The 21551-nt window shown below is 53.2% G+C and overlaps 1 protein-coding gene across 2 annotated transcripts in view; it reads right to left on the reverse strand.

Moving 5' to 3' along the window:
• ARHGAP21 (Rho GTPase activating protein 21) overlaps positions 1 to 21551 on the reverse strand; it is a 151148-nt gene that overhangs the window by 81118 nt on the left and 48479 nt on the right. For both annotated transcript variants that reach the window (XM_066585526.1, XM_066585524.1), the window contains exons 2-3: positions 11507 to 11686; positions 4508 to 4532 (exon numbers count right to left, since the gene is read on the reverse strand). In XM_066585526.1, the coding sequence (XP_066441623.1) occupies positions 4508 to 4532; positions 11507 to 11686 (205 nt within the window). The remainder of the gene's footprint in view (positions 1 to 4507; positions 4533 to 11506; positions 11687 to 21551) is intronic.

Genomic DNA, 21551 nt, shown 5'->3' on the forward strand with positions numbered 1-21551 from the left:
TTAACTGCGACATTACTGACATCGGTAACATGACGGCCCCGCCGCGTCCCGGATCATTAGCAGGAATGCCGTACTGGTCAATAATATCTTATTACACGGCGGCCACAAATACATTTACAAGTAAAACAATGTAGGCTTAGAGCCCTGGAGGATGAGCGAGGGTCCGGGAGCGGCCAGGGGTCCGTGGGTAAGTCCTGGACAGGAGGGACAGCGGCAGCTATTAGACCCCTACGGCCTCCGACCCCTCGTGTGGCTCATCACGGGAGAGCTGTGACCCTGCGTCCCGGTAATGGACAATACTGCGGACACATTCAGCGCCAACTCAGGTGGCCAAATAAGAGTGTCAAAATGTAACGCTGCCATATCGGGGCACGAATGGTTTGTAATTTTCCCAAATTCCCGCTCTCTGTATTTACGCTGCGGCTACACGGCGACAGACTGAAGCCACAACTCGCACCATAGCCGCCGTCCGCGGCATCCTTACGTGAAGGAGCATGTCAGCACTGCAAGCTGCTGGGACCCGACCAAGACGTCCATCAGCTGCGGATTTCTTCTGATTGTCGGGTTGCAGTAACTTGGGGCTTAAAGGTCAGGGAACGGGGCCCGCTGGTTGTATAGTCACTGGGTGCCCCGTTGCCACGCTGCGCCCTCGTGACGCTCCCGCAGGGAACGCGACTGATGTCTCTCCCAGCATTTCTATGGGACTGTGTGGAGAGCGGCTGCGTGCGCACAAACTTCACGGGGACCGCAGGATTATTGAACAGCGCCCCGACGATGTTCACTACATTATGGGGCTCAAAGGCAAACGTGAAGCCCAGGGGGCGCTGTATGATACTCGCCAGACTCCATGTTCCTGCGTAATTTATGGGCCCTAAGGTCATGACCGCTCCCCTCCAACGGTGCGTCACACGCTGCAAAAATTGGTGGAATTTCTGCAACAAAGTTAGAGTTCCAGTCCAGTTACAGGAGAAAATCCACTGTGTTTTGTGGAAAAACTACAGCGTTTCTGCAATGTGTGAACCAACACTAAATGGGTTTTCTGAGATGACCCACCCTTAAGATAATGTATCTGCAGTCGGCTGAACAGGAGACACTTCAAACCAGGAACAGTGCTGTACACTTCATAGTGGTGATGCCCGGTATAGCAGCTTAATACTGCGAACTTGAACCACAGTGTCTCAGAGGTTCGCAGGCTTTCCTCGTAGCACTGGGGTCCCGACTTCAAGTCTACCCAATGGTAAACTCTGCATAGGGGTTGGTAGGTCCTCCCTGCCAGTGTGCAGGTTTCCCTTCAAATAGTTCAGTCCTCCCAAAAACATCCTTACAGACAAATCTAGACTGCAAGCCCGGGGGGCCCAATAATAAGCAGCAATCTGTGTACTGCACTACAGCATTTACATCCATCGCTATAAAGCTGATGTCACATGTAGCTGCTTCAAACTGCCCAGGGTCCCAGCCGGCGGCCCCCCACGATTCAACATGGAGGACCTTCCTGCGCAAACGCCAACAATACTTTAGTCTTGAAAAATCTTTTAATGCATTTGTGTGAAATTCTTAGAATGCCAACAATATAAACTTTTGCAGTAAGAAGAACATTTGGCTCCACCGGCCTTCAGATGGGCTTCAGTATCGGGGCTCATTCACGGAAATACCCTCCGTTTTATGCGCTCACTTTTTAGGCACGTAATACGGCGTGAATAAAACACGGTTACTTTAATGATTTTATTCACATCTGCAGATTATTCACGTTTTTCGATCACGTGGAAAAAAAAACATGCAGCATATTTTGGGCCACAGCAAGGACTGATATAGGCCATTGAGGTCAACGGGACCGCGGAAATCCGCACGCTACACGTATTCACTGCATATTAGCGCATAAGAACTCACGGGCGCAGCTGGCATGTCAATACGCAGCAATTATGCACACAAAAACCTTCTAGTAGGGCCAAAATAGGCAGCGAACAGGCGATTCTCTGCCCATGAATACCCTCCGTGATCACGAACTGCAGCCGGCATGCGCCTGTGTGAATGAGCCCTTAAGTGCGCCTCATGCGTCGCTGATTTGCTGCAGACTATCGTGGATCCGCAGCACATCGCACCCTTAATTGAAATGAAATTTTATGGGGTGAAACCAGCTGCAGATCGGCACCGAAATCCTGCGCTCATTTGCCTGAATGGCCACTAGATGGCGCTCCATCTCTAACAATAAGTCTAAAAGAAACAGAAGCAGCGATGAACAGAAAACGCGGCGACTTTATACAGAGACGTAGAAAAGAATCGGGCCGAACCCTCTAGACGACATCGTCCACCGAGCGCCTAATACCCGGAAACCAAAGGACAAATAGGGGGCTTATTCTCTAAAAGTGAAGATAGACGCGTCTTGGACCTAAACTCATCAGGAATTACAAGCAGTCGCAGCATCCTCCTCCTCAGACCACATCCACAGGCGCCCGGGAAGTCCAGGTATAGGAATCTAGGGGCAATACAGGGAAATTCAGAAAGAATGGCGCAAAAAAAGGAGATTTCTTCAAACACAAAGTGAGATACAACGGGCGGAAGCAGCTGGAAAAGATAGGACTCCAAGTGTTGGCGCCATTGGCGACAAGACATAAAATGCATCTCGGCTGCCATGGAATCGCTAAGACAAGATATGGCGGGACGGGAGCGCCACAGGATGTATATGTACGCCGAAGTGTGAGGGATCCCTATGGCTCCTGCCCTATACACGGCCAGCGTAAGTTGTCTAACAGCTGACACCCGGCCACAAACGTTGCGATCAGCTTTCACGCCGATCGCAGCTTTTAACCCTTCAATTCTGACAGCATTTAAATGCCCTGATTGGAGTTAGGGGGTCCCAAACTCATCCACCCCTTCCCATGATGGAATCCCGAGCTGCTGCCTTCCAGATGTCATGACAGCTAGAGAAGCCCCCAGAGCTGGATCTCTGCCTATTAAGCCGGGCCTGTAGCAAGACTTAATAAATTGCTTACTGCAGTATATATTTCTGCCAGTGATCAACCCGTTTCTCTTTAGTCCCCATGAGGGGCTTGAACTTGCAAAGTTTTAGGGGGAAAAAAGGGGGTGGGGGTCATTGCAAAAAAGAGAAGGATGCTAAAAAAGTTAGACAGCGGACCGGACCGGACCCCTGAGCGGCAGACCCCCGTCCCACTACTGATGGTCTATTAAGGGGATAGATCAGTTAAACTCTGGAATACCCCTTTAAGAGCCTTTTACAGTATAGAAGGAGCGTGCGATACTGCGATGTCGTATTTTTGGTGTTCACATGTTCGATATAAGCCGCGCCGGCGCGATAACAGGATTCAGCCACCGCAAGAGCCGCTCAGAACCTGTAAGAGGGGTGCATTAACCCCGCGTGTTGTCCATTGTCACCTGCTCTCCATATGGTAATTGTCAAGAAACAAACATGGCGTCGCCGCGGCCCGACGCACTAGAAGGAAGTCAAATAGACGGCAGAAGCTTTCAGACCTCTAAGTGGGGTTTTGCTTAAATAAATGGAACCTCCCTGAGAGGACAGGAAGGAACAGGAGATGCCGGACGAGGCTCTGCGCGCCAAAGACCTCTACAGCAAATATCCTACACGAAGAGGAGCCGTCGGCGGCCGCACATCACCACCCCGGCCTGTCAGCGCATCCCCTGCCAGCGACGTATAGGGGAAAAAACCAGAACATTTCGTGTAGGTGCAGACTGGCGGCTCGGCTTCCCTTTGGGCTACGGGTCCATGAAGTCAATGAAGCCGTCCGTGCGGGATCCGCACTAAAATAGAACGTGCTGCGATTGGTTTCCACGAATGCGCAGGAAGAAGCATTTTTACGTAGCATGTTACGAACTGCATGTGCTGCGGATCGCGGTCTGCAGTGCGAATCCGTTCATTTGCAGGCGGCCTAACAGTTCGTTACACCCCCAAAGGATTTTTGAGAATTTTTTTACTCAATGTAAAAGACAAAGACCTTTCAGCAGCTTCGGCCGACTCAAAAACCACCCGACATTCTGCTTGGGGCCCCAATCAGCTTTTAGCAAAGTCCGACCCAAAACAGCATTCGACTCTGTTGGGTCACTCAACACGTTTCCTTAATAAGTGGTCCCCTCTAGTACTGAAGGGGCCCGGTCATGTGATGTCTTAGGGTTCTATGCCCGCTTCACCGCTCTAGCTTTGTGAGGAAGAACGCATCATCTACGCCGGCACCGCCGCAGTCCACGTTTCTCCTCCTCTGCACCGTGTAAGGACAGGGATGGAGGACTATGGGACCGGCGTGGCGTAATTCAGCACACATGACCCTTTCTGATTTCTACAAGCAGAATAATGAATGCAGCTCTGAAGCTTACTAGAGACTGACAAGTATGTATAGTTTTCCTGTATGTGACCGGTTGGCGGATGTGCTTCCAGCCGGGGATATGACTCCATCCGGACCGTCTTATTGGCTGAAGCCCGGAGACACAACTATTCACTTTACATGACTGAAGCAAACAATCTGGCAGCTGAACTCACCTCCGCGGCCGCCGGAATCTTCATCCTGCAAGACATAAGAGGGGAAAAGAATCAGAACTCGGCTGAAACTCCTACAGTTCCTAATCAGTAAAACTTCAGCTGCAATAAGTGACAGACCGCAGTATGCGCAGCATGGAGGCCGCGGCACGACATGAGCAGCGGGCGGACCGGTCCGCTACAGAGGGGGACACTCCAGCACCCTCCCCCACAGCAGAACACGCAGGCCTTTCCATGAGTTGTGTCCGGTATCACAGCTTATCGGCTACAAGTCCCGAAGATGTTCTTTCTGGATTACTGAGGACCCACCGGGGTTCAGAGGGGTCTCATCGGGAGCAGGACTCCCCCACAGAGGCACTGCACCCTTATAAGGCACGGGTTTTTACTTATCTAATCACCAGGAACAAAGGTGTTTTTTTTTTACCTTTTTCTTCCATCATCTACCTCTTTAAAGGGGTTGTCCAAGTTACAGAAGTGCTTCCCGCCGCACCGGGAGGGCACCGCTGTGTCGTTTACAGGCTGCCTGTGACATCCCGTAAACCTGCTGCTGCAGCCAATGACAGCGAGGATTACAGAGTTCAGCCATTGAGCAGTCTACAAACAAGCTGCTGCAGCCTGTAAAGATGAAGTAAGCAGGCAGCACCAGCTGCGCGCCGGCGGCCGGAGAGGAGCAGGCAGCACCAGCTGCGCGCCGGCGGCCGGAGAGGAGCAGGCAGCACCAGCTGCGCGCCGGCGGCCGGAGAGGAGCAGGCAGCACCAGCTGCGCGCCGGCGGCCGGAGAGGAGCAGGCAGCACCAGCTGCGCGCCGGCGGCCGGAGAGGAGCAGGCAGCACCAGCTGCGCGCCGGCGGCCGGAGAGGAGCAGGCAGCACCAGCTGCGCGCCGGCGGCCGGAGAGGAGCAGGCAGCACCAGCTGTTTGCTATAGGACCTGTTCAGAAGCATTTCATGTAACTTGGACAACCACAAGGAAAGGCTGCAATAGCAGGCAGAGCTGATAGAAAGGCGGCGCAGTTTCTTTTCTGTAGATGGATTCATCTGCCCTATCATAGTTGTGTCATCCCTGGATACTTTCAATCACAGTCAACGAAGTTTTTCGCAATTCTCTTTATAAAATGAATGCCCCCCCCCCCCCCATGTACAACGCCTGACGCAATATACAAATGACATCCACACACCTAAACCGCGGCTCCGGATCACCCGCCCTCCTTGGACGGATCTCCATCTGGCAGGCGTTCTTGTTTTTACAGTCCGAGTCTCGTGTCATCAGGGAAATAAACATAAGGAGCTTTTCAGAGTTCTTCAGCAACGACACCAAGAAGCGGTCGCTGACTAACAATCCGCAGAAGGAAGAATCAAAAAGCCTTGGCAGAACGGCGAAGTACCGGAAGGGATTATCGCTTGTAAGACGGGAGCGTAAACAGCCGGAGCGGAGCCGCTGCATTGGAAGCTGACATTACTGCTGGAGCGTTTACATCCGATGACCCTCCATCTACAATACGAGGCTTTCCTGCCGCAGGATGTCGGAGCGCCGAGAGAACAAGCGGGGGAAGCGCTACAGTCAACAGATCAGCCAACTCTTGGCAGGCAGCATCCCCCGGGGTCCGCACACACCTGACCCATTACCTCACCTGTCTTACGGAAGCAGGTTATTTAATCCCGTAGAGGTGAATGGAGACCATGTGTGTCTATATACCCCAATGGCACCACGAGCCTCACCGGCCGCTCATTGCTTGGAGGTTGCCGAAAATGTCTACAATGTTCAATTCCACATTGATGTGCCAAAGGTCATGGGACAGGAAGGTCATATAGGACCCCTTGAGCGTGAGGAAGTACAGCAATTCGACATGCCATCAATTCCACAAGTGGATAGAGGATGTCTGGATGGATGTTGAGTGTCTCGATGCCCCACAGCTCCGGGGTATACGTAGTGCCAGGATCTCAGGTGTGAACGGACCTCTCCACCGGGCCCCATCTGAGGATCATGCAGGCCGGACCGTTCATAGAGACTCTTCAGAATGTTCAACCAATTCTGGACAACTTGAGCTTGAAGACCCGGTGCATTACCCTGCTGGAATATCCCACCATTGTAAGGGTACATGAGGTCCATTACAGACTGCAAATCGTCACCAAGCAGTGAAATGTAGTAGGGCTTTGGTCAATAACGTGTTAAGGTGGACCGGTGGACCTAATCCATGCTGCGAGAACACACCAGCCTGCCTAGTGCCTTGACGACCGCTGGCCCCCATGGCTTCATGGGGTCTGTGCCACAAATGAACCCTACCATCAGCTCAAAACAAATCAGTACCCCGAGTCATCGGACCACGCCACGTTGCAAGTCCTTTAGCGTCCAGGTGAGGCGCTGTGTCCGGCGTTGTGATAACAGAGGTGCTCTAATGGGCCTTCTGCTTCCATATCCTATGGAAGCTTAAAGAACGCTGCACTGACCTACATTCCCAAGCCGTCCCCTAAGGCAACACCAATTCATCATCACTTTACATACTGCTATCCCAGGACTTTTGGCACGTCCGTGGAGTATATTTCCTCCATCTGGTCAAGCAGAGGTCCAGTCATCTGCCCCCCCTTGCACGGACATACCATGCAAATTCAGGCAAGGAAACCGTACATCTTATAACATGTGGGGCAGATTCTGATAGGACAACCGCCATTGTACCAATCTCTGGGACAGTTATGTCTACCGGCAGTCTTGTGGTTACCATGCATGTAAAAACCATCGGCAGAACCCAAAGGCTGGACACCACAGTACTTATTAGATGGTCAGCCAGTGCCAGAGAAGCCTAACCCCCCCAACAGCAGACGACAGGGGGAAGGACCGCCAACACACCCAACCCTTCATTCTCATGGCGGTGGAGCTTTAAAAATGGCAAATTCTGCATGGATTCTGGGTGGATTTTTTCGGCACCGTGTAAATGATTTTCCTAAATCTCATTCACATCACCGCTACTCTAAGTGCTGCCGATTGTCTGTGCGGACAGCCTACAGGGAAAATCCGCTGCAAATCCAAGCGATGTGAACATGGCCTCAGGCTTCATGCACAGCGCCCTATTCAGGACCCGCGTCAGGTGGCATTTACAGGGTCATGGATCGCTTCAGTATAACACAAATGCATCGCAACACCTGCCATATGATGGAGGGATTCTCTGCTGAAAGCAATGCTACAGCGAGCCCCCCCCCCCCCCGCTACTGCTACAGCGAGCAACCCCCCCCCCCCCGCTACTGCTACAGCGAGCCACCCCCCCCCCGCTACTGCTACAGCGAGCCACCCCCCCCCGCTACTGCTACAGCGAGCCACCCCCCCCCCGCTACTGCTACAGCGAGCCACCCCCCCCCCCCCCCGCTACTGCTACAGCGAGCCCCCCCCCCCCCCGCTACTGCTACAGCGAGCCACCCCGCTACAGCGAGCCCCCCCGCTACAGCGAGCCCCCCCGCTACAGCGAGCCCCCCCCCCGCTACTGCTACAGCGAGCCCCCCCCCCGCTACTGCTACAGCGAGCCCCCCCGCTACTGCTACAGCGAGCCCCCCCCGCTACTGCTACAGCGAGCCCCCCCCCCCCCGCTACTGCTACAGCGAGCCCCCCCCCGCTACTGCTACAGCGAGCCCCCCCCGCTACTGCTACAGCGAGCCCCCCCCGCTACAGCGAGCCCCCCACCCCCGCTACAGCGAGCCCCCCCCCGCTACTGCTACAGCGAGCCCCCCCCCCCCCGCTACTGCTACAGCGAGCCCCCCCCCCCCCCGCTACTGCTACAGCGAGCCCCCCCCCCGCTACTGCTACAGCGAGCCCCCCCCCGCTACTGCTACAGCGAGCCCCCCCCCCCGCTACTGCTACAGCGAGCCCCCCCCTCCCGCTACAGCGAGCCCCCCCCCCTCCCGCTACTGCTACAGCGAGCCCCCCCCCCCTCGCTACTGCTACAGCGAGCCCCCCCCCCCTCGCTACTGCTACAGCGAGCCCCCCCCCCCTCGCTACTGCTACAGCGAGCCCCCCCCCCCTCGCTACTGCTACAGCGAGCCCCCCCCCCTCGCTACTGCTACAGCGAGCCCCCCCCCCTCGCTACTGCTACAGCGAGCCCCCCCCCCTCGCTACTGCTACAGCGAGCCCCCCCCTCGCTACTGCTACAGCGAGCCCCTCGCTACTGCTACAGCGAGCCCCTCGCTACTGCTACAGCGAGCCCCTCGCTACTGCTACAGCGAGCCCCTCGCTACTGCTACAGCGAGCCCCTCGCTACTGCTACAGCGAGCCCCTCGCTACTGCTACAGCGAGCCCCTCGCTACTGCTACAGCGAGCCCCTCGCTACTGCTACAGAGAGCCCCTACGGGGGGTGCAGAAGTCCTCACAATCGTGTAGGCGCAGGGCAAGCACACTAGTCTTACATTACACCCCCAGGCTTTATGGGCTTCGGCTTATGATGAAAATCCTACACAATCCCGTCAATGAAATATAAATAGATAGCAATGATGACATTAAAGCGACGCGCCGTCAGTCAGGGTGGCGATCGCTACTGTGAGTGCAGTGCTATTCTTCCCAAAGCCTCACTGATATTACAGGTACCTGTTCTAACATCACTATTAAACATCTAAGTGTCCCTTTGAAGAGCGGTGATCTGCATTAATGGCATCTGCGCAAACACTGACATTCTACGGATCTGAAGTCCGGGCGGCCATGATTGTGGCTTTGAAGCCTTTGACCAGGGCTTTCTACAAAGGAAACAGCAGATCATGCGTCGAGCACGTTCTATCCCCGAGGAGGCAACCAAACCGCCGCACGTCCAGAACGTATTGGGCCGCTCGCACCAGTGTTTGCAGGACGCCAATTGGAAATTGGAAAATGCGCTCTACATGCACGGGCATGCGAGTAAAAACGTGACAATACGCAGTTCCAACAAATCCTATTCACTTTTCCAGAAAGTGTCGGCCGATGCAGAGAAGAAAAAAAATGTGCTTGTGCAATTAACAGCGACTTAACGGCGGCAACAGAAGTAAAAGGCCGTTTTATAGGTTTGTCCGCGCGTTTCGCACTTCTGCCGTTCTATAATCCCAACCCCTGATGTCAGAAGGAGCCGTTCTGTTAGGAATATGGAGATCCAGGCCAGCACTTACTTATCCATGTCTGCGCACTCCTCGCTCATCAGTGTAGACTGGAGGCGAAGAGGACAGGTCTAAAAAAACAGAATGTTTCCATTCACTGACAGCAAGGTGTAATGCACTAATGGGGCTCCTTTAGGGCAGGCAGCAATACCCTATATATCACCAGACGCTAGATCCTGCAGGCGTGCAGATTAACGGCATTCCAGCAGGGCGCAGGAGAGAACTGTGCGACTAATGACGGAGCGTCTACACAGAGACGAAGGGTTAATCACCCAGCAGACACTTGTGCTGATGACATTGGGTCACATGGGATAGGAGTCCTGCTCCCTGCAGCTGCTGGAGGGGCGGGTAAGAGCCCGAGGGAGCGCTGGGTGGCAAGAATTAAATGGTGCATAGAAGAACGTCATCCCTGCTGACGGCACGGAACGCAGAAAGATGAAGAAAACCTCGGAAGACGGAGCGGTGGGCGCGACACGAGGGGAGAATGAATGAATATATATATTATACACATACATAAGCACATACATACACACATAAGCACATACATACACACATAAGCACATACATACATTCACACTCACTAATGGGTATCCATGCCAAAAGTGCCATCCCCTAGGCGTGCCTACAGTTAGTGTCTCCAACCTATGGTTTGCAAGCGGTTGCAACAACTACAACCCCCAGCATGTCCTGAGACGGCTGCAAGGAGCTGCAATTTTACGACAAGTTGGAGAGGACTAAAGATTAACCCGTTAATGTCGCAGCACATATCTGTACCCCCCGAGCCGAGCCCACTCCGTACACAGCCAGTGTCGGCCCTTTCACAGCGGACGTCCCATTTGCAATAGCCACAACCAGCGTTCACGTCAATCGGCTGTTAACCCTCTAAAGGGCCGCTCCGGTGACACAACGGAATGCTATAACAGTGCGGACGAGGCCTGAGGAGATTAGCTGTCATCGACAATAACTGCCTTGAAGGGGTTTTACAGGTCTACGGTCACACGGGGCAGAACGCGCTGAGGAGCGCCCACAGCGACATTCCGCAGGAGATGTAAATTTTGGTACAAAAAACGCGCCCCTCTTCAAATCCGCACGGTAAATCCACTGCAATAACGGACACGCTGCGGATTTAAGTTCCGTACCACAGATCTATTTCCGCAGCGGATTTTCCCCACAGTCCCACCCGTTGTGCTGCTGCTGTAGACGCTGCGGATATTCACAGCGGCGAGTCCAGAAGGAAAATCCGTGGCAAATTCGGCCCATGTGAACAGCCTAAAGCAATCCAGCGACCGGCTGCAGCGCCATCCAGTGGACAGGGAGATCTGATTCTCCGACTGCACCGGTAATGCCGGACTCACATGAATGGGTCAGATTCTGTACGCTGGAGCCTGGCCAGTGACCCTGCGCACGGCGCCAACATATAATGTGGGTGACCGCAGAGGATCTCAAGTGGTCAGGTTATTTTTTATTTCATGTGCCATGGCTTAGCGAGGATGTGGGTACCGGTGGCCCATGTGCAAAACAGACCATGCTGCAATTTTTCTTCGGCTCACTGAATAGGCATTTCATATCCATGAGTGTGAAGGAAAGATCGGAGACCCACGCCTTTCCATGCCCGCGTTTTATCGTGATCATCGAACACAGAATCCGCAATTCAAATCGGATCATGTGAGACCGGCCTTAGTCCAACACCAAGAACCGCCAGTATCAGGCAAACGGGCGACCCTCCGTGCTGCCAGCGTGCCCCCGGAGCAGCCCGCTCCAGGAGGCGGCACTAAACAATCCAGCTACAAATTACTTATTAACTGATTACTTCCCACCTGAAGACCCCAGAAAGGAAGTCTGCTAATAAAGCAAGCAGAGTGCGGAGGCGAGCGGGTCGAGACCGCGGATTATGGCGCTCACCTTTATCGAGGTCTGGACCGCAGACTCAGGCGGGTAAACAATGAAGTGCCTTAATGTAAAACCGAAGCCCTCCGAGGCCCTTCTCAACATGACCGTCTTCGGACCGGGCCAGCAGAAGACTTCCTCCTCCGTCGGCGATACCATCTCGCTGTGTTCTCGACCATCTTTGTTTTTCGACACCTAAAAAAGAGACACAAGAGGCGTTAAAAACCACTAAAGATCAGCAGTAAATAAAAACAAGTTGTCGTCTTATGAGGTCCAAGGAGGAAAAACCGACACATGCAACCGAATCCTAAATTCTCCTTCCGGTTGCGGTTGGGATTACGAAGCTTCGCAGCTGACACCCCTTTGTTCCATCCTGGGCTGAGGAGACTCCTTCCTCTGCCATGTCCAGAGCGCTGCAGACGGCAGCTGCTGCCCCGGCTCAGCGCTGACCTTTCGCCCCGCATCCCTCCCCCTTGAAAACAAGCCTGCATTCTGCAAATTCTGTCACCGGAGATAACAATCTGTATGTAGAACAAGTCATTAACTGCATCGGCTGACTACAGAGAGACACCGGCTGATGCCACGTCTCAGGGGGCCACAACTTGAATAAGACGTCTGAGATCCTGAAATTAGGAAAGTCTTCATCATCGTTACCAGAACTCCCCTCTAGTTAAAGGCGCGCTTCCAAATCCTTCAACTATTGTTCTTTAGAGACGTCCATCGACTCCCGGAGCGGCGCTCCTCCTATACAGCTTTTACTATATGTATCCTTCAAGACTGAGCCATACATCAACTTCAAGGGCATTTACTATTGATGAGGGGTCTACCGCTTGGACCTCCACCAGTCCGGGCTTCCGCATAGGTGAGCGGGGCCAGAAGTGTAATACAATGGCTTTGCTCCCACTTAAGTCAATGCCTTCTATTACACTTCCAACGCTCACCGTAATAAGAACCCAGAAGTGCAATGGAAGGCATCCCTCCCATTGGTTTCAAGTGGAGCAAAGCCAACGATCACACTTCCATCCCCGCTGCAAGTACGCACAACACTCATGTGAATAGAAAAGGGATTCTTCCTGCACACGAGCGGGGGAAAAAAAAACAACCAAAAAACGGCATGCTCCGATTTCCGCGAGGACAGTTTCCATTGGAAAGTCAATGGAAGCCTTCTGATCCGCGTCCCTTCCACAATTGCGGATTCCGCAGCATTGCTAGGTGATGACGCAGGAAAAGGAGTTAAAAAAAAATCTGCACTGCACATGCCCTACAAGAATACACTTATCGTGACCCCCGGGTCTTCAAGGTGTTGGCAGCCACTTCTTTACTGTGCAGTTTCCTTCGACTTAAATACACATTAAAGGAGTCCATTGCTTTGGACAATCCCTACTTGCTAGAAGGTTATGTTGACAATAAGCTGATTGGTGGAATTCCTAGCACTTTGCAATCAGCTGTGATCTGCAGGAAAACCTGCTAGTATGAAGTGTTCAATTTTCTTGCAGCTCCCCCAGAGGGTAAATGAAGCATTACATAGTGTCCATATACATCAATGGGTTGCCTGTGTAATTCATTACAGGATGGGTCCTCCAGAGCAGCATTCCCTCTTTGCAAATGTTCTCCGCTTTGACCAGGAGATGAGCGTCCTGAACAGGAGACCCCCTCTATTAACTAAGCATCCCTAATAGTGTATATGACAATGACTTTTCTAAAGTAGACACCCCTTTAAAAGAGGACATGCCATGGGATAGAGTCAGGAGGGCGGACTGCATGGTCACGGCTCTATGGCCATTAACCAGCGTACCCTATGCCGCCTCTTATTTTTTTCTATACTTATCACCCTTCGCCAAGACTGGCTCTGCTACCTGGCGCTGTCACGTGGGTGGTCCCCACCGCTCCCACTCAATACGTGGCACTGGACTGTCAATCAAGTGGGACATCACCCAACTGAGCAGTGGCGACCACCCATTATACACATTGGCAGGACTGGGGAACGAGCCCAAGAAAGGTGTTCCAGTGGAAAGGAGTAGAGTATGGAAAATAAATGGCTGCGGCTACAGAGCCATACACCCCGCCCCGCTGACTAGATCCCGTGACGGGTCCCCTAAGTGGAATGGAAAGGTGCACAGGGGGCGGTTTAATAGCCGGCTGAAAGGCCTTTTATGCCTCAACATTTGATAATTAAATCTGATGTCATTAGTGACATTATTGAACCTCTCAGCAATCCAGATGGGATTAGGAGGCGAGCGCATGCCGTCATAGAGGCTCCCATTGTTCTCCACACCCGAGGAAGTGGAAAATAAAACTCTTCTTTCAAACGTGTGATCAGTGCGTATCAAACACCGTCCATGCCAGGGCGCCACACAGCGGGCACAACAGGAGTCCAGAGTCCATCAGGTCTGGAATAAGTCACGTCGTCATCGGAAACGTTAACGATCTCGTTGGTTATTCCGGGCAGATTGCTTCTCGGCGAGAAATGTTCATTTGGAGTTTTAGAACTACGGTACATCCCAGAAAGAACCTTCGGTATTGGCGTCATACCACCGAGGAAGGTCACTAAAAATGGCGCAAACAGACAGCAAATGTGGTCCTTGGGGAGAATATACTAAAAGGGGGTAAAAAAAAAAAAAAAAAGAAAACAGAATGACTTGTACAAGTAGGAGCACTGTGTGCCGCCATGTGGTGCCACCAGTCTATAAGCAACGCTGCCAGTAAAACCACCGCTATACGGAAGCCACAATGAGCCTCATTTTGGTGATTTGTATGCCAGAAGACAACATTTAACATCACCCGTCTACATCAGGGTGGTCCTCAGTTGAGGGGCACCCGGCACCATGGGCCGCACCCCGATTTGTATGCCAGAAGACAACATTTACCATCACCCGTCTACATCAGGGTGGTCATCAGTTGAGGGGCACCCGGCACCATGGGCCGCACCCCGATTTGTATGCCAGAAGACAACATTTACCATCACCCGTCTACATCAGGGTGGTCATCAGTTGAGGGGCACCCGGCACCATGGGCCGCACCCCTGGGAGATGTCCGATGCCCTGATATCTTGGTGCAAGAGCTTAGAACATTCTACAGTCGCTTCGTCCTTCCACCAGTAGTGCCCCTCGGTACCCCAAGTATCTGCAGACTCCACCCATCCTGGGTATTACCGATCCTCGGCGGCCATGTTACTACAGCAATCCCTCCCCGCCTTTGAATACTGTTGCTGGATCCTGTGCAGCGCATGTAATATACAAGTTATATTGTCCTTGTATCACACGAGCTGCAATATAATTCAGGGCAATGCAAGAGAAAAAGATTTGCTATGATTGCAAATTATGTCGCCCAGAGGATGCCACGGCGGGCAGAACGGCGCACATACGGCCCAATACACGCATGAGCATCCAGACACCCGACCACCAGCTCCGTGCAGAAAACCTAGAGGTACATTCATCGTTACATTCTTGGATCACTCGCGGCGTGACCCGCGGCACAGATGACCTGTTCACACGGCCGATGGCGTCTTGGTGAGACGAAAACCAAGTGACTCGACAAGTGGGCGACTTCCCACTTCGTGTCGTTGGATCCCGTGTTTACATGAAGTGACAGTTCCTCGTAAGTCGCGCTTTTGAGTGATTTCAGTGACTAAAAATACCCTAAAAGAAAAAGCACGTTGCCCGTGGCAACCAATCACCGTGCAGCTTTTATTCAACAGCAGACTGCATGAAAGCTGCTTTGTGATTGGTTGTTATGAGCAACAAGCATTTTTCACTTCAATGTCTGTTGTCCATAGCGACCAATCACAGCGCAGACTTCACTTCACATTCTGTTCATTAAAATTAAACGACTTTGTGATTGGTTGCTACGGGCAAAAACCTTTTTTTTTAGCCCCTTTTAGTCCATAAATTTCCGCAACGGGCTCTTGTGATGAGCGGCGCTCCAGGAGGGCCCCTTCCATTTTCATCATGGCCGCCTGCAAAAGTGTAACGGAAACCAAACTCACAGAACCTAAAAGGAGCAGGCAAACACCATCGCCATAGCAACAACTAATACAGGCGAGTTAGTATGGCGGCGGCGCTACGTATACGGCACGGTCTAAGAATAGTAATACATAAGGTAGGATTTTTGCCTTTGGAGACGAGCTGCAGGTGACAGGATGCCATCTTCCTGCAGCTCAGCCGGATCTATTGGCAGGCGGCGCAGAGCTCCCCGATGGCTGATCGCATTGCATTGTGTCTCCATGGCAACAAGGGCCGGAGCCAACAATGTGGGAAGAACGCTGGCAGTCTCTGGTGACAAGGCCTCCGCAGCACAACGCCACCTGAGACGGCGAGGAGACAGATCCCTTACAGAGCCGCCGCGAACAATACTAGAGGCCTCAGGCCTCCGCCGTGACAGGGCAGATACAAGGAAGACACCCAGTGAGGCGAATACTAGAGGCATCCGCCATGACAGGGCAGATACAAGGAAGACACCCAGTGAGGCGAATCCTAGAGGTCTCCGCCATGACAGGGCAGATACAGGAAGATGCCTACCAGAGACAAATACTAGAGGCCTCCGCCGTGACAGGGCAGATACAGGCAAACGCCTACCGAGACAAATACTAGAGGCCTCCGCCGTGACAGGGCAGATACAGGCAAACGCCTACCGAGACAAATACTGGAGGCCTCCGCCGTGACAGGGCAGATACAGGCAAACGCCTACCGAGACAAATACTAGAGGCCTCCGCCATGACAGGGCAGATACAGGAAGACGCCTACCGAGACAAATACTAGAGGCCTCCGCCATGACGGGGCAGATACAGGAAGATGCCTACCAGAGTCAAATACTAGAGGCCTCCGCCGTGACAGGGCAGATACAAGGAAGACACCCAGTGAGGCAAATCCTAGAGGTCTCCGCCATGACGGGGCAGATACAGGAAGACACCCAGTGAGGCAAATCCTAGAGCCCTCCGCCATGACAGGGCAGATACAGGCAGACGCCTACGGAGACAAATACTAGAGGCCTCCGCCATGACAGGGCAGATACAGGCAGACGCCTACGGAGACAAATACTAGAGGCATCCGCCGTTACAGGGCAGATACAGGCAGACGCCTACCGAGACAAATCCTAGAGGTCTCCGCCATGACGGGGCAGATACAGGAAGATGCCTACCAGAGTCAAATACTAGAGGCCTCCGCCGTGACAGGGCAGATACAAGGAAGACACCCAGTGAGGCAAATCCTAGAGGCCTCCGCCATGACGGGGCAGATACAGGCAGACGCCTACCGAGACAAATACTAGAGGCCTCCGCCGTGACAGGGCAGATACAGGCAGACGCCTACCGAGGCAAATACTAGAGGCCTCCGCCGTGACAGGGCAGATACAAGGAAGACACCCAGTGAGGCAAATCCTAGAGGCCTCCGCCATGACGGGGCAGATACAGGAAGATGCCTACCAGAGACAAATCCTAGAGGCCTCCGCCATGACGGGGCAGATACAGGCAGACGCCTACCGAGACAAATACTAGAGGCCTCCGCCGTGACAGGGCAGATACAGGCAGACGCCTACCGGAGACAAATACTAGAGGCCTCCGCCGTGACAGGGCAGATACAGGCAGACGCCTACCGGAGACAAATACTAGAGGCCTCCGCCATGACAGGGCAGATACAGGCAGACGCCTACCGGAGACAAATACTAGAGGCCTCCGCCGTGACGGGGCAGATACAGGCAGACGCCTACCGGAGACAAATACTAGAGGCCTCCGCCATGACGGGGCAGATACAGGCAGACGCCTACCGGAGACAAATACTAGAGGCCTCCGCCGTGACAGGGCAGATACAGGCAGACGCCTACCGAGACAAATACTAGAGGCCTCCGCAGTGACAGGGCAGATACAGGCAAACGCCTACCGAGACAAATACTAGAGGCCTCCGCCATGACAGGGCAGATACAGGCAGACGCCTACCGAGACAAATACTAGAGGCCTCCGCCATGACAAGGCAGAAACGGGAAGACGCCTACCGGAGACAAATACTAGAGGCCTCCGCCATGACAGGGCAGATACAGGAAGACGCCTACCGGAGACAAATACTAGAGGCCTCCGCCGTGACAGGGCAGATACAAGGAAGACACCCAGTGAGGCAAATACTAGAGGCCTCCGCCGTGACAGGGCAGATAAAGGCAGACGCCTACCGAGACAAATACTAGAGGCCTCCGCCATGACAGGGCAGATACAGGAAGACGCCTACCGGAGACAAATACTAGAGGCCTCCGCCGTGACAGGGCAGATACAAGGAAGACACCCAGTGAGGCAAATACTAGAGGCCTCCGCCATGACTGGGCAGATACAGGCAGACGCCTACCGAGACAAATACTAGAGGCCTCCGCCATGACAGGGCAGATACAAGGAAGACGCCTACCGGAGACAAATACTAGAGGCCTCCGCCGTGACAGGGCAGATACAAGGAAGACACCCAGTGAGGCAAATACTAGAGGCCTCCGCCGTGACAGGGCAGATAAAGGCAGACGCCTACCGAGACAAATACTAGAGGCCTCCGCCATGACAGGGCAGATACAGGAAGACGCCTACCGGAGACAAATACTAGAGGCCTCCGCCGTGACAGGGCAGATACAAGGAAGACACCCAGTGAGGCAAATACTAGAGGCCTCCGCCATGACTGGGCAGATACAGGCAGACGCCTACCGAGACAAATACTAGAGGCCTCCGCCATGACAGGGCAGATACAAGGAAGACACCCAGTGAGGCAAATACTAGAGGCCTCCGCCATGACAGGGCAGATACAGGCAGACGCCTACCGAGACAAATACTAGAGGCCGCCGCCGTGACAGGGTAGATACAGGCAGACGCCTACCGAGACAAATACTAGAGGCCTCCGCCGTGACAGGGCAGATACAGGCAAACGCCTACCGAGACAAATACTAGAGGCCTCCGCCATGACAGGGCAGATACAGGCAGACGCCTACCGAGACAAATACTAGAGGCCTCCGCCGTGACAGGGCAGATACAGGCAGACGCCTACCGAGAAATACTAGAGGCCTCCGCCGTGACAGGGCAGATACAGGCAGACGCCTACCGAGACAAATACTAGAGGCCTCCGCCGTGACAGGGCAGATACAAGGAAGACACCCAGTGAGGCAAATACTAGAGGCCTCCGCCATGACAGGGCAGATACAGGAAGACGCCTACCGATACGAATACTAGAGGCCTCCGCCATGACAGGGCAGATACAGGAAGACGCCTACCGGAGACAAATACTAGAGGCCTCCGCCGTGACAGGGCAGATACAAGGAAGACACCCAGTGAGGCAAATACTAGAGGCCTCCGCCATGACAGGGCAGATACAGGCAGACGCCTACCGAGACAAATACTAGAGGCCGCCGCCGTGACAGGGTAGATACAGGCAGACGCCTACCGAGACAAATACTAGAGGCCTCCGCCGTGACAGGGCAGATACAGGCAAACGCCTACCGAGACAAATATTAGAGGCCTCCGCCGTGACAGGGCAGATACAGGCAGACGCCTACCGAGACAAATACTAGAGGCCTCCGCCATGACAGGGCAGATACAGGCAGACGCCTACCGAGACAAATACTAGAGGCCTCCGCCGTGACAGGGCAGATACAGGCAGACGCCTACCGGAGACAAATACTAGAGGCCGCCGCCGTGACAGGGTAGATACAGGCAGACGCCTACCGAGACAAATACTAGAGGCCTCCGCCGTGACAGGGCAGATACAGGCAGACGCCTACCGGAGACAAATACTAGAGGCCGCCGCCGTGACAGGGTAGATACAGGCAGACGCCTACCGAGACAAATACTAGAGGCCTCCGCCGTGACAGGGCAGATACAGGCAGATGCCTACCGAGACAAAAATACTAGAGGCCTCCGCCATGACAGGGCAGATACAAGGAAGACACCCAGTGAGGCAAATACTAGAGGCCGCAGGCCTCCGCCGTGACAGGGCAGATACAAGGCTGACGCGCAGCAAGGCAAATATTAGAGGCCTCCGCCATGACAGGGCAGATACAAGGCAGACGCCTACCGAGACAAATACTAGAGGCCTCCACCGTGACGGGGCAGATACAATGCAGACACCCAGCGAGGCGAATACTAGAGGCATCCACCATGACGGGGCAGATACAATGTAGACACCCAGCGAGGTGAATACTAGAGGTCTCCGTCATGACAGGCAAATACCCAATGAAGCAAATACTAAAAGCTTCCGCCATGACAGGGCAGATACAAGGTAGACGTCCAGCGAGGTGAATACTAGAGGCCTCCGCCATGACAGGGCAGATACAAGGCAGACGCCCAGCGAGGTGAATACTAGAGGCCTCCGCCATGACAGGACAGATGCAAGGCAGACGCCTACCGATACGAATACTAGAGGCCTCCGCCATGACAGGGCAGATACAGGAAGACGCCTACCGATACGAATACTAGAGACCTCCGCCATGACAGGGCAGATACAATGCAGACACCCAGCGAGGTGAATACTAGAGGTCTCCGTCATGACAGGCAAATACCCAATGAAGCGAATACTAAAAGCTTCCGCCATGACAGGGCAGATACAAGGCAGACACTGAGTGAAACGAATACTAGAGGCCGCTGCCATGACAGGGCAGATACAATTCAGACACCCAGCGGGGCAAATACTAGAGGTCTCCACCGTGACAGAGCAGATACAATGCAGACACCCAGCAAGACGAATACTAGAGGCCTCCGCCATGACAGGGCAGAAACAAAGCAGATACAGAGCGAAACGAATACTAGAGGGATCTTAGATTCCTGGGGTCAAGTATCCTCTAAATACGACCCCTACCAATAAGAAGGGAGGCCGTACTCTATCTCTAGGAGGCTCTCTCATTGGCAATCTTGCAATATATCTGACATCTTCAGAATCCTTGAGAGATGTCTCCCTTGGCATAGACCAAATCTCGTCTCTTTATTTTTAGTTAGACGAGTATCTCTAACCTTCCTTTTGTAATGAATGTGAAGAAACACACATCCGAGTCACTATAATCGAATTTGGTTTTGACGTGTGGGTTACACAATACGAAGAAACAGCAACCGGAGATATTCTACTCTTATGTACCCGGTGCGAGAATATATAATCAAGTTCCGGTCAACTGCCCAATTGGCCACAAGCAGGACCTGAAACTTTGGGGTCATCGTAGAGCACATATTTTTGATACCCACACACATAAGAGTGTGATTAAACACTTACCTTGAGTGACTGCCTATGGTGTGGTTGGATGGTCCACACCACGTCCTTTAAATCACCTTTGTTTTGTTTTACGTGTTGTGCCCCTACATGTATATTTTAATCGTCTGAATAAAAATAAACCTTTTACTCTAAGTCACCACTGTGATAGGGAATACTAGAGGCCTCCGCCATGACGGGCAGATACAAGGCAGACACCCAACGAGGCGAATACTAGAGGCCTCCGCCATGACAGGGCAGATACAAGGCAGACACCCAACGAGGCGAATACTAGAGGCCTCCGCCATGACAGGGCAGATACAAGGCAGACACCCAACGAGGCGAATACTAGAGGCCTCCGCCATGACAGGGCAGATACAAGGCAGACACCCAACGAGGCGAATACTAGAGGCCTCCGCCATGACAGGGCAGATACAAGGCAGACACCCAACGAGGCGAATACTAGAGGCCTCCGCCATGACAGATGCAATGTAGACACCCAGCGAGGCGAATACTAGAGGCATTCGCCATGACAGGGCAGATACGAGGCAGACGCTGGCATCCGGATGAGAACTCCCAGCAAATCTCGTCCATTCACATTTTTTCTACAAAAATGGATGCGGAAGTGTCGTAAAACATTTATTAAGGTGCGTTCAGACACGCAGATTTTGTTTGGGTTTTTGAAGCCAAAATTAGGTGAAAAATGATAAAGGAGAGAAAGACTAAGCGGGCCTCAGGGGCCCCAACAGGTCATGTTTGCAGGATAACCTTTATGCAGCTTTGACGCGGCCATGAAATCACACAGATCTCGCTCGACGGTGAGCCGTATTGTTTGTACTTGTATACATGAGTGGTTTTGGGTGGAATGACCG

The sequence above is a fragment of the Eleutherodactylus coqui genome, chromosome 12 (genome assembly GCF_035609145.1).
Source record: "Eleutherodactylus coqui strain aEleCoq1 chromosome 12, aEleCoq1.hap1, whole genome shotgun sequence".
Classification (NCBI taxonomy): domain Eukaryota; kingdom Metazoa; phylum Chordata; class Amphibia; order Anura; family Eleutherodactylidae; genus Eleutherodactylus; species Eleutherodactylus coqui.